This window comes from Eptesicus fuscus, chromosome 23 (assembly GCF_027574615.1).
Source record: "Eptesicus fuscus isolate TK198812 chromosome 23, DD_ASM_mEF_20220401, whole genome shotgun sequence".
NCBI classification, from domain to species: Eukaryota; Metazoa; Chordata; class Mammalia; order Chiroptera; family Vespertilionidae; genus Eptesicus; species Eptesicus fuscus.
This window is the reverse complement of record NC_072495.1, coordinates 4,343,641-4,357,850: the sequence shown is the minus strand read 5'-3', so window position 1 is coordinate 4,357,850 and position 14,210 is coordinate 4,343,641. Positions and strand designations below refer to the sequence as shown.

Here is a 14,210-nt window from a genome sequence, read left to right as displayed (position 1 = left end):
AAAAAGAGAGAGAGAGAGAGAGAGAGAGAGAAATCTATCTGACAGGGTAATAACTCAGTATTCATCAGCAAGGGACCACCAGAGGCACTCCCAGATCAAAACAAAATGTACTCTCTGCTAACGAATGTTAAGGACCTGAAAACTCAGACTAATTTTTCAAGGACTGTGCCTTCCTGAGAATGGTGAAAGAAAGGCAAATCAAAAGAAAAAGCCCATGTCATAAGCAACAGACAATACAAGTTCTCTAGAGCAATAGCCACAGATGTTCTAGAGAATAATCCATAATCGATACTCCCATTATGCATTTCTCAGTGTCAAGACTTGGTTGTCGTGGATGAGAGGGGCAGATGTGCAACTTGCACTGACATCACCATGCCTTTGGGGGGATATGTTCTAGAAGGTGTAACTGGAAGAGTGCACCAGACTGCTATGCTTCCCCACTGACAGGAGCAGGTGCACGATGCCAGGAAAGGCAGGTGCGACCCCAAAGGCATGAAAGAGGAGCTCGATTGGCTTCAGCTTTCCAGAGCCCAAAATCAGTGTGGGTACAACCAGACTCCTGACCAACACCTGAACATCACCAGAACTGCATAGCCCAAGAAACATAGTACACTTAAGAGGCCCCAGACTAAAACTTGGAAAGCAGCCTTGAAATAATGATAATAATAATAAGCAGCTGAAAACCCAACCTTACATCTGATTATGTGAAGCTGGGGACGAAGCATCAGAGTAATGGGCACCTGGTGACCCATGAGTGTGGCAGTGACTCATCACAGAGGTTGCTTGCTGGGAAAATAAGCATTCCTGAGCTGGGTCAGAGTCCTGGTGGTGCCCATATCACCCCCCATGGGCAGGCCTCGGGGGGACACAGATGCTCCATCTGACTTCAGTGTCAAAGCCAAGACTTGTCCAAGTTTCTCTCAGAAGCCATTCCCAACTCTGTCATTCATAAATTTGCCCAGACCCTTCTTAAACTGCATTTATATATCCAGCCAAGACCACTTCTTGAGATAATGAGTTTTAGAAGATTACCTGCTGTGTTAAGCAGTACTTCTGTTAGTTACAACAAGAAAAAAAAAGAATTAGGGGTGAAACAGCCGAGAAGTTAATGTTGCTTTCATCAAGGAACACTTGTGTGTGTGGAAAGTGGACTATTCAACAGTTTGGAACCATGAGGCATTTAAGCAGCAACCATGAACTTGGGGAACTTGATGACTTCAAGTGTATTGTTTGACGGAAATCAATTAACATGTGCTTATGAAAACAAGGGCTGGACAAAGGCATAATTTCTGTTAGAGGTAGAACACAGCTCAAATCGCATAGAGTCCAGCAATGTTCTCAATCACAAAGCCCTGAGCTGACTGCAAATATGCAGGGATCAGAGGTTGGTGAAAGTAAGAAAATCTGCCAGGAAACAGTGAAATTAAACCATGGCTCTCTGCATGGTCAGGGAGGCCACAGGACCTCCAGGAAAGGGCATCACCAATCCTCAGTGGGCAGAAAGATGCCACCCATCAGCTGAGCTACATTAGTTGATCTGATTAGTCCCAGCAACTACAAATACTCTAATTGCAAAATGGTACCCTGGATTCTGTTCCTGAAAAAGAAAGAAAACATGAGTGGGGACACTGGTGAAATAAGAAGCAAGTCTAAAGTTAATTAATAGCAATGCACCAATACTAATCTTAGTTTTGACCAATGTGGCATTGTTATGTAAGATGTTAACATTAGGGAAACTGGGAGTAGGGTATGCGGGAACTCTCTGTACTAGTTTTGCAACCTTCCTATAAATTTAATACTATTCCAAAGTAAAAAGTTTATTAAAATTAAAAGAAAAATTTTTGAAGCCACCATATTTTATGACTCTTCAGAGCCACTATACTGGGAGTTAGAAGTCAATAAAAACCATCAAGTTTTAAGAACCAGGATTCTGGGCAAAAGGCCTGAAAAGACATTTTTCTAAAGAAGACATACAAATGGCCAAGAGTTATATGAAAATGTGCTTAACATCCTAATCATCAGGGAAATACAAATCAAAACCACCATGAGATATCACTTCATACCTGTTAGGTTGGCTATTATAAAAAAGACAAGAGATAAGTATTGGCAAGGATTGAGCACTGTTGGTGGGAATGTAAACTGGTACAGCCACTATGGAAAACAGTATAGAGGTTGCTCAAAAAAACTAAAACTAGAACTACCATGAGACCCAGCCAGCCCTTTTTCAGTTATACAACCACAGAAAATTCAGGCAGTACCTTGTTTCCATTTTTTTCCTCATGGGAATTTCATGGCAGCATTATTCCCAAGAGCAAAATATGGAAACAAGCAGGTGTCCGTCAATGGATGAATTATATACATATATATACAGTATATATATCCTGCCATTAGCAACCTGGGTGAACTTGAGGGCACTGTACTAAGGGAAATAAGACAGACACAGAAAGAAAAAAGCTGCATGATCTCACTTCGGTGTGGAATCTAAAAAAGTCAAATATACAGAGGCAGAGAGCAGAACATTGGTTACCAGGGTGGGGAGGTGGAGGAAACAGGGAAATATTAGTCAAGGGGTACAAAGTTGGAGTTATGTAGGATGAATAAGTCTAGAGATCTAATGTAGAGAATTACTACAGTTAACAATACTGTACTGAAGTGTGGAAAATTGCTAAGGGAGTAGATTTCAGGTACTCTCACCACAAAAAAATAAAAGTAAGAGAAAAACAGTAACTGTGAGGAGATGGATATGTTAATTAGCTTGACTACAGTAATCATTTCATCATGTATATGTATAGCAATTCATCATGTTGTACATCTTAAATATAGACAATTTTTACTTTAAAAAATAAATTTTTAAAAAAGAATTAGGATTCAGTTGGGTGAAGAGAATTTCCTTATACGAATGAGTACGGGGGGGAGAAGGGGCGGGGACATGTGTTAAAAATGTTGAAAAACTAAGAGGGCACTGATTAGGATATGGAAAAATTAAGATAGCCACAGAAGGAAATAGTGAGTCCAATATGGCAGCAACAAGTGTGAAGATGACCAAGACTATTAGTAGTCCATCACAAAGTCATCTCCTACCAAAGACAACCATGACCTTCAGAGATGGGCCTCATGATGGACAGCGTGGGCCACATTCTACACTGACATGTATTCTCCACGGGGCTATATCATTTACAGAACAGTGATTACAAGCCTAAAACCTATAAACAGCCCGAAAGGAAAAGACTAGAACAAAATCTGAAAATTCTTCTTTTATTAATATATTTTTATTGATTTCAGAAAGAACAGGAGAGGGAGCGAGAGACAGAAACATCAATGAGAGAGAATCATTAATCGGCTGCCTCCTGCATGCCCCACACTGAGGATGGAGCCTGCAACCCAGGTATGTGCCCTTCACTGGAACTGAACCTGGGACCCTTCAGTCCACAGGCCAACACTCTATCCACTGAGCCAAACCAGCTAGGGCAAAATCTGAGAATTCTGACACAATACTGAAAAGTCAAGGTTTACCAAAAAACAAAATAAGTTAATCACTATTTACTGACTTACTTAAATGGAGATATGTTCTTAGACATAATCTGTAAGTGCATGCATAAACCATTAGCTGCTTATTCAAGAATCTATCCTTCCTATCTAATATGCAAATTGGCTGTCACTCTAAGACACAAGATGGCTGCCCCCATGTGGTCAAAGATGGCTGCCCCCATGTGGACACAAGATGGCTGCCACAAGATGGCCCGCAGGGGAGGGTAGTTGTGAGCAGTTAGGGGTGACCAGGGCAGCAGAGGAGGGCAGTTGGGAGATACCCAGGCCTGCAGGAGAGGGCAGTTGGGGGGGGACCCAGGCCTGCAGGGGAGGGCAGTTGGGGGAGACCAGGACTGCCGGGGAGGGCAGTTGAGGGGGACCAGGCCTGCAGGGGAGGGCAGTTGAGGGGGACCACGCCTGCAGGGGAAGGCAGTTGGGGGGGACCCAGGCCGGCAGAGAAGGGCAGTTGGGGAGACCCAGGCCGGCAGAGAAGGGCAGTTGGGGGAGACCAGGTCAGCAGGGGAGGGCAGTTGGGAGGACCCAGGCCTGCAGGGGAGGGCAGTTGTGGGGGACCAGGCCTGCAGGGGAGGACAGTTGGGGGGAACCCAGGCCTGCAGGAGAGGGCAGTTGGGGGGGACCAGGCAAGCAGGGGAGGGAAGTTGGGGGGTACCAGGCCTGCAGGGGAGGGCAGTTGGGGGAAGACCAGGCCTGCAGGGGAGGGCAGTTGAGGGGGACCAGGCCTGCAGGGGAGGGCAGCTGAGGGGGACCAGGCCTGCAGGGGAGGGCAGTTGTGGGCGATAAGGCAAGCAGGGAGGGCAGTTGTGGGCAACCAGGCCGGCAGAGAAGGGCAGTTGGGGGAGACCAGGTCAGCAGGGGAGGGCAGTTGGGGGGACCCAGGCCTGCAGGGGAGGGCAGTTGGGGGGGACCAGGCAAGCAGGGGAGGGCAGTTGGGGGGTGGGGGACCAGGCCTGCAGGGGAGGACAGTTGGGGCGGGGGGACCCAGGCCTGCAGGGGAGGGCAGTTGGGGGAGACCAGGTCAGCAGGGGAGGGCAGTTGGGGGGACCCAGGCCTGCAGGAAAGGACAGTTGTGGACGATCAGCCAGCAGGGAGGGCAGTTAGGGGTGACCACGCTGGCAGAGGAAGGCAGTTGGGGGAGACCAGGCCAGCAGGGGAGGGCAGTTGTGGGGGGGACCAGGCCTGCAGGGGAGGACAGTTGGGGTGGGGGGACCCAGGCCTGCAGGGCAGGACAGTTGAGGGGGACCAGGCTTGCAGGGGAGGGCAGTTTGGGGGTCGTCAGACTTGCAGGGGAGGGCAGTTGTGGGGGGCCAGGCCTCAAGGGGAGGGCAGTTAGGGGTGACCAGGCCAGCAGGGGAGGGCAGTTAGGGGTGACCGGGCCAGCAGGGGAGGGCAGTTTGGGGCGACCAGGCCTGCAGGGGAGGACAGTTAGGGGTGACCAGACTGGTAGGGGAGGGTAGTTAGGGGTGACCAGGCCAGCAGGGGAGGGCAGTTAGGGGCAATCGGGCCAGCCGGGAGTAGTTAGGCATCAATCAGGCTAGCAGATGAGAGGTTAGGGGGTGATCGGCTGGCAGGCAGAAGCAGTTAGGGGCAATCAGGCAGAGGCAGGCGAGCGGTTGGGAGCCAACAGTTGTGGATTGTGAGAAGGATGTCCAACTGCCTGTTTAGGCCCGATCCCACAGGGCAGTTGGACATCCCTCAAGGGGTCCCAGGTTGGAGAGAGTGCAGGCTGGGCTGAGGGACACCACCCCCCATGCACAAATTTCATGCACCGGGCCTCTAATATATATATAAAAGGCTAATATGTAAAATGTCCCCTCAGGAGTTCAAATGTGAGACCAGGAGTTCTATCGTTCACTATGACGTGCACTGACCACCAGGGGCAGTACGGACATGGTGGGCGACCATCAATGCCCCCACTGAGGGAGTGAGGAAAGGAGGAGGCAGGGAGGCAGGGAACCTGATCAGCCCTGATTGCTGGCCAGGCCAAGGACCCTACCCATGCACAAATTTCATGCACCGGGCCTCTAGTATTAGAGATGAGAAGGCAAGGCAAGAAATGATTAAGTATTTGAATAGCAACTAAAAGAAATTGTATCATCTTTCTAAAAGCAAAAAGGAAGACTGCACTGAAAATGTATCGCTGATTAAAAGCTCAGAACCGTGGAGAGTTGGGGGTTGATGCCTAAAGATTAGAAAAATAAAGCAATGTGGCTACCAGAAGGGGGAAAAAGCCAAAAGATTTATGAGAGTGCAATCTATTTAAATATTTTGGCAGGAGGTTAGAGAAACCATAAAAATGGCTTTCAACTGGACAATACTGGATCTTAACCCAACACATTCCAGCTGAAGGTACAAGCGGTGATAAATACAACAGTTCCAACTAGAAACCTGGTTTTGCCACCTAGACATGGCTTCCATTTCCCTACCTCCCCTCATCAGCAAAAATAAAACACACTCAAGCAGGCCAATGGCTTTCCTACTGGCTAATCTATGCTAATCACTGGGTCAGGTCACTAGAGCACATTCAATCAACAACACACCCAATTAAAAAAAGGTTTAAAAAAATCACCAATTTGTAAAAAACCAAGCATTTTTATTTTGTTGACAATAAATCAGGTCTTTGTTTTTAATGAAGTTAGTTTGCATTAGTTCATTACAAAGTGATATATGAATGAATCCATTCTGTGTGTACATTATAGATTTTACATGCTTGTGAGCAAACACCAAAATTTTAGAGGAAAGCAAATGAAAATGCGAGGCATTTATGGTTTTCATGCAGGCTTGGCCATTAGCAGAGCAACCTGGGCACTTTGCCTAATCTCAGAATCTTTTTCCTAACCTGTGAATGAAACACCCAGGCCCACTTTTCCTCTGGAAGGAAACTCTATCGAAGCAAGTTACCTTCAAACTCCATCTCTCTAACTTACTGAGGGAGTATGTTCTAAAGACCACATCACCACGGAGTTTGATAAGTGACCCAGTTCTGTGCAAACAACTTTAAAGTGGAATTTTACTCAGACAGCTGCACTACACCATCAGCCTTTTCTATCCGGTAGATAATTAAAGCCCTTATTGTTATAGTTTATAACAGCTTCTGTGGGCCAAAATAATTTCAGATCATTTTCATGTGTTTCTTAATCCCAACCCCAGAACTGAGGGAACCGCAGCTCTACTTACAGTTACGAATGTTATTCCAGTCGATTTTTGAGAAAAAAGGATGGCAGCAAAGGCCTTCAAACTTCAGTCTCTCTTTCTGGCCACACAACAAGCTTTGAATCAGATCCAGTAATTCACTGCTAACTTTGGGGTCATCTGGAAACTTCAAAAACCGCTATTCCAAAAAATAAAATAATTTCCTTAGCAAATTCAGCTTCCTATGCCCCAATATTAAGAAAGTACTTCTCCTATATGCAAGTTTCTTTTTCTTTTTTTAAAGAAGGAAGTTTTGTGCCCTCTTCACTTTGAACCAAAGGCAGGCTCCCAAAATAAATGTCCTGTTCACAGGAACAGGCCTCGTTTCTTTGCAAGGGTTCAATGCTTTCCATGACCTGACCCCTGCTCCTCTCCCATTTCATCTAGCTCCATTCCCCGTCTCCCTCTGGCTGTCCAACAATGATGAGCTATTTAAAGCTGCCTGAACAAATCATGCTGTTCTGTCTGCCTAGACAACCCTGCCCACCCTGGGCCCTTCTTCCCTGCCTACCTCTTCCACCCTGTCACTCCTTCCTGCACTCTCCCTCTGCATTCTGCTTTTGCACACACACATGTATTCTGATTTCTGGGTGACGATGGAGGAAGAAGACAGAGAACCTTCTCCTTGCTCATCACTGTAAATCTGGTACCTAAATGTAGTGAGTGCGATCTACTCATTGCTGAATGGTGGGCTGAAATGAAGGGAATAAATCAGCCCCACGAATCATCTAAGTGGAAACTTTAACTCAAGAGGAGACTCAAGAATAACAAATAACTATGGATGTATTAAGCAAATAAAATATGTATTATACATATAAAAATATGTATTAAGTATTCCAGAAAGATGAAATTGGGTGAGATACAAAAACCTGTGAAAACACTTTTTTTCCTTTTGGTTGAAACTAAAACATTTATATTTGTCATATCTTTAAGAAATGGGCTTACTATAGTGCAGTGGTCGGCAAACTCATTAGTCAACAGAGCCAAATATCAACAGGACAATGATTGAAATTTCTTTTGAGAGCCAAATTTTTTAAACTTAAACTTCTTCTAATGCCACTTCTTCAAAATAGACTCGCCCAGGCCATGGTATTTTGTGGAAGAGCCACATGTGGCTCGCGAGCCGCAGTTTGCCGACCACGGCTATAGTGAATAGTCAGTTATTAGAAAATAGTTTTAAATTCTACTTTATATATATTATTATATTTCTGATTCATGCCCTCAATCACATTCGATAGCTAGTAGTACTAAGAAGCCACTATAGCATGACATCAAGAGCATGGACTGCAAAGCCAGACTGCCTGTGTTATTTTGGACAAGTTACTTAACTACTCTGTGCTTTGGTTTCCTCATCTGTTACATGAAAATAATAATATCTACCTCACAGGATGGTTGGAGAATTTGCCAAATTAATAAACTATATTTCAATTCTAAGACTCACATTTAACAACACTGAAATCAAAATGCATCTTATACTCAATCAAATATCATAGATTAACTGGCTGCAGGTTTTCTTTTTTAATGGTACACAAAATAATGACATAAGCTTACAATTAATTACTGGCAGCTAAAAGCCAATAGACTACAAGTAACAAAGTGTTTAGAACAGCCTTTGGCATAAAGTAAGTGCTATATAAGTATTTGCTATGTTATTAACCAGTACTGCTGGTTTACATTACAAACGCTCATTCCACAATTTTTAACATTTCTTAATATTATTTCAAATCTACTAATAGCTCTTTACCTGGAAATTCATGATGTTATTAAAGGTTCTGGCCGAAGTTCCCTCAGTGAACGGAGACCTTCCATACACCATCTCATAAGCAATAACTCCCACTGACCACCAGTCACAGTCAAGGCCGTAGACACCTTTTCCATCCCCATTCATCACTGTCAACACTTCCGGAGCCATGTAATCTGGGGTCCCAATCGGGAGTTTGGCATTCACCTGGAAACCCATAAATAAAATGAACACAACAAGCTTTCAATTATCCTCAAATATATTGCGAACAGCCACATTTCAGACACAAGCTGATTTGCCACTGATTACTCTTCTTCCAGGCACTTAAACCTTCTGTCAAGTGGCACACTGTCAGGAAATGCAAATGACTTACTAGTTTTTTTTAAGCACATAGTATAATCCAAAAGGAAAGGGCAAAGAGTTGTTGATATATACCCTTTGGTTACACAATGAGAGGGGAGTATACACGTGAAGTGGAAGATAGCTTTTCTGGTACACGTTACGGATCTGATAGAACTTCTCTTACTTATGCGACAGCAAAGTGATAATAAATCCTAAAAATGAATCTATAAGATCAATCTACCCATTACTGAGACACTGGCAGCTAGTTGGCAACACAATATTACAAACGTGTTATATGTCAAGTTTAAATATTTGGAATCAACATTTTCACTTTGACCTATCCACAGGGCAAGATATGAAAATTTGCATAAGAGGTCAAATGTTACTGAGTTCACTTTCCTCATCCCCAACTCCTCCTGTTCCTTGTTCCCTCCCCACTGTTCAATGAAACCTGGCCCTCCAATCCAATGGCACCCAAGCACCCGACCTTGGCAACGAAAGATTAGGACGATGTAGCATGTCTTTTTATAAAGCTAAATATTTTCCATTTAAAGAACTGTCCTTTCTGTTTCTGAGAATTTGTCCTTCTGGCTGTTTTGTTGTTTATATGTCCTTTGTTTCTTGAAATGATGCTCATGACAGAAGTAGGCTTTCTGCCCCTCACCCCCACCCCTTCGGAGGCAACCTAGTAAGTCAGCAACAGCCTTTTTGGTCTTCAAAATTGTTTTGAAGTTTTATTGAGCCATGAAATTTGAAGTCTAAGGATCACCTCTCTAACCTTCTTCCCCATAAACCAGAGAGGGCCTGATGTTAATCGTATACTGTGCTGACCAGCTGTCCAATAACCCTACCTCTAAAAAGATTTCTCTCACATCAGCAGTTACATGGCACAAAAGAACTTTCTCCCCATTAAAGGATGTTAAGAGCCCCTCTGTGAGCCAAGAGATTTTATGGGTAAGGCCACATGTCTTTAATGCAGGGCTTTATATCAAGAAAGTAAATTAGCTTCGATTGGGAGTTGAGATGAAAGCGAATGTTTAGAGGACACTAGGTCTCCTTTCCCCAGTGATGAAGACCCAAAGCTCTTCCAACTGTAAGTTTAATTTTGTCCATTCCTCTGACCCAGAGCCCCAGTGTGATAGGAAATGGACTCATTTTCCATACTCCCCCTCTTCCCGCCCCCTGCCTCAGGCCCACCATATGTTTTCCCAAACTGTAAACCAGAAAGCTGTGTGATGCTGTTACTCTTGACACTATGGTCATCCACTGCTTTGGGCAAAGGATCTCCACGGCAAATACCCATTTGGGAAAGCTACATGGCCACACCTCCCAAGAAACGCACGGGCCTGTGTTGATGGACAAAAGTGAAGAGAAAGGAGGAAACATATGGTCTAAGACAGCACACCCTAAGCCTGAGGAACTGAAAGTAGCTTACATCAAGAGGAAGCCTTGACGCTGGGAGGCCTGAGCTCAGGCTTCTGTGTTTTAATGTGTGTGTACATGTTAATGAGCTCAACACAGGTTAGGATTAAACTGCAGGGTTTTGGTAAAAACCATCAACACTGACAATGAGAAAAAACCTTTTAAATATCAAAATAAGAAAATAAACACTATAATACCTTGACTTATCCAGGTGTTAGCAATGCCACTGTATCGTTGATTAAATGCTTACCCTTTATGCCTAATTATCTTGCAGAACCATTAATACACAATCCTTAAGTGCACATCATTTGCATATGTTGGGTTTTATTTTATCATCACACTAGGTTGTTTGAGAATATTCGGTTTTCCCTGTTTGCAGCTCACATGGCTTGGCTACTTGTCCACAACCAAAGAGTTGAAAATCAAGTTGGAACTTGACTAGGTTATGTGTATCAGCATGATCCAGCAAAGGGTATAAATTGCCAATGCCTCATTTTCAAACTCATTATTAGACTTATCAAAGAGTCAGATAACTCCCCAAGTAATGCACATAACAGATATGTGATCATAGGCATCTGTCTCATCCATTTGTAAATTTTCTAAATTTTAAAGAAAAATACTCCTTTGCTTGCTTTTTGTATATGTCCTACTATAGTAATTAACAGTAATTAACAGACTTTTAATGGCCATTAATGATTACTAAGTTTCCATTAGCTTTGGAAACTTAGTTAGTTTCCAAAGCTAAGTTTCCATTAGCTTTCCATTGACCTCCAAGCATATTAAACCTGTTCGACATGTAACCTCACACATCTTGATAAGGTTTTTGCAAGATGCTTTCATTCTCCTCTGGGGGCAGTTCACGGCTGGCTAATGTGGGTGAGATATCAAAAAGGGAATCATGTACTAGGAGTCCAGTCTAACACACCATCTGACTAGGCTCCCATTTTGTGAAGTTTCATTCATTTTCACTATATTGACAGGGAAGAAAATATACCAGTTCAGAAGGAGATGAGATGAAAATGACTAAGAGGCAGAAGGGTCAGTCATATTTAGAGAAATAGAGGGTTTTAAAAAAGAAAGAAAAGGATTAATCTAGCAGATTCTTTTATAAGCAGAAAGAAGACAAGAAGAAGGTAAGAAAATCACTGTCTTCCTCTTCCCAAGCCCCTTCCCATAAAATGCTTAAACTATATAAAACTGCTTCAACCTACCTTTCCCATCTCACTGCCCAGGGCATAAACATACACCTCTGCAGAAGCAGGGGGCTAAGAAACTCTCACTCCAACATAAATCTCAAAAATGGCTATCTCCTATGGGTTTCCAACTGATCAATGGGGCTGATTTATAATCTTTATTTATAATCTTCTTACAATTGTTTTCCTGAGCTGACACAGGTTAAAATGTTAGCTGTTTACCATTCTTTGAGATTCTAATAAATGAAGTGGGTGACCCAAGTCACACAGCACGTCAATGGCACATCCTAGAACACCCAAATCTCCAGGCAGTAAGGTCCACCTGTGCTTACTAAGAAAAATACTCCAAAGCAATATTCTAAGAAGCTTGAAATAAAGACAATGGAAGATAGAAAACACAACAGATTTAAGATTCACAAATATCCAAAACACAAACAATATTTGTGAGTGGTAAGAAAAAGGATTAATTGACTTGGGGTAACATACAATAATTTCAGTCAATGTGGATTCAATTTTATATAGTGTATTTTGAGTACCAACAACATTTAGAACCAACTTAAGGGCTATAAAACATTCCATTTAAACTTTTTTTTATTTGAGAAACATCAATTTTGTTGTTCCAAAATGTTATTTATGTAATCATTGGTTGCTTCTTATATGTGACCTGACCAGAGGTCAAACCCACAACCTTGGTGTATCAGGACAACACTCGAACCAACTGAGCTACCTGGCCAGGGCCATAAAAAATATTCTATTTAGTGGAAACACATTTCTAACCTACCTCCATTGATAAAAAAAAAAAAAAAAATTATAATTCTACTAGAGGCCCAGTGCATGAAATTCGTGCACTCGAGGGGTGGGGGGGGTCCCACAGCTGGGCCTGCGCCCTCTCGCAGTCTGGGAGCCCTCGGGGGATGTCTGACTGACAGACATCCTTAGCACTGCCATGGAGGCAGGAGAGGCTCTTACCATCACCACTGCACTCACCAGCCGTGAACCTGGCTCAGGGCTTCTAGCTGAGCAGCACTCCCCCTGTGGGAGTGCACTGATCACCATGGGGCAGCTCCTGTGTTGAGCGTCTGCCCCCTAATGGTCAGTGTGCATCATAGCAACCAGCTGTTTTGCCATTCAGTCGATTTGCACATTAGCCTTTTATTATATAGGAGTATATCCATACTTGATCTACCTAGTAGACTGCAGATACTTGGTCTTCTATAATAAAAGGGCCTCTGCACTTAAAACAATGCTAAAAACCCCTACTTCTCTGGTTGTCACATTCTCAGCCCTAAAAGCAGGAAGTTCTAGAGAAATTATTCTGTCTCCACAAGGAGAGGAGATGCAATACTCTTGAGTGTACAGGACTGAGTACCACATCTCCTTGACCAAAATAATCCAGGGTTAAGCTCATTGAGCTGCAAATAAAAGGCAGTGCCTCTGGGAAGCTTCCTGCCTGGAGTGGAGGTGCTACAATTAGAAGAAGTGAAAAGGGCAGTTCGAAGCACTGAAAAACAGAAATCGGAAATGAACAGGAGTCCTGTCTCTGCCGCAAGGGGTCTGAAGAGAGTGACTCCAGACGCAGAGATAGGGCCTTAGTCCTAATTCCCATTTCTTTAGCAAGCAGTGACACCGGATCTTAGCCTCGCATTCTAAGCAGGTTTATTGCAAACACACTGTTGCTAACTCTCATTTACTAGATTTCAGATGCTTCTCAATCCACAGCAGTGATTCTCAACCTGGGGTGATTTTGCCACTCAGGAGACATGTGGAAAACAGTATGGCATTTCCTCAAAAATTAAAATGTCTGGAGACATTTTTGGTTGGTTATTGCAACTGCAGGGAAAGGTACTATTGGCATCTACATAGTGGACAGGGGCCAGGGATGCAGCTAAACATCCTGTACCACACAGGACAGCCCACAACAAAGGATTCTCCAGACCAAAATGTCAGTGGTGCTGACTATGTACCTAAGCTTCAATTATCAGATTATGTACCTATGGCCCAATTTATTTCTAGATGCATAAGTTTTTGTTATGAATGCAATGTATAAGTTTTTTTAATCTTAGGTGGTAAGACTTTTGCTGTATTTAACTTTTTTTTCAGAGCTTTATTCCACCATAAATTCAACACCTAAGTTTTCATGCCTGTTTTGGAATTGCACATAATTTTAAAAACAAAATGCTTTGGTTCTGAAATCTAATTCTTAATGTAATGGTCAAGAGGAATAGATTATAAAACATAATTTGATATAATACCTACCTTTCCTTCAAGAAATTTGAGAAAGAAAGGTAACTTTACATATTTCCCTTTACAAAAAGAACTTAACTCACAGCTGGGGGCATTTCGAAGAACAGCTTCTCTAACCTCTTAATTTGTGCATTTTTACTAAAATCAGTATTTTCTGGAGAAAGAATAAAAGGCCAAACTCATAAGGACTTGTCTAGGTCACCGAGTGGTTCAGTTGTGAAATGAGTCTTAAAACCTAAGTCGATTTTCTCTTAGACTTATCATTTTTTGCATAATTGACTTCCAAATTCACATTTTAATATGTATTAACTTTATTAGATTTTTAATCTTTTTTTTTTTTTTTTTACTTTGTCATCTTTTTCCTAAAGTATTCTCACTCTTGCTCTCAATAGCTGCCCTCCTGCCTTACTATTTAGCACATGGGATATATTTTAATTTTTACCATAGTTCCAGGACTCAGGATTAACATTTTGAGCACTTAGTTCTTAATGCCTAGGATATTTTGGTTCAAATGCTCTGATGATTAACTT

General features: G+C 42.9%; 1 protein-coding gene across 1 annotated transcript in view; it reads right to left on the bottom strand.

The window, feature by feature from the left end:
* CIT (citron rho-interacting serine/threonine kinase) overlaps nucleotides 1-14,210 on the bottom strand; it is a 163,874-nt gene that overhangs the window by 118,403 nt on the left and 31,261 nt on the right. Inside the window, exons 7-8 of the mRNA XM_054712660.1 lie at nucleotides 8,483-8,686; nucleotides 6,724-6,877 (exon numbers count right to left, since the gene is read on the bottom strand). Of these exons, the coding sequence (XP_054568635.1) occupies nucleotides 6,724-6,877; nucleotides 8,483-8,686 (358 nt within the window). The remainder of the gene's footprint in view (nucleotides 1-6,723; nucleotides 6,878-8,482; nucleotides 8,687-14,210) is intronic.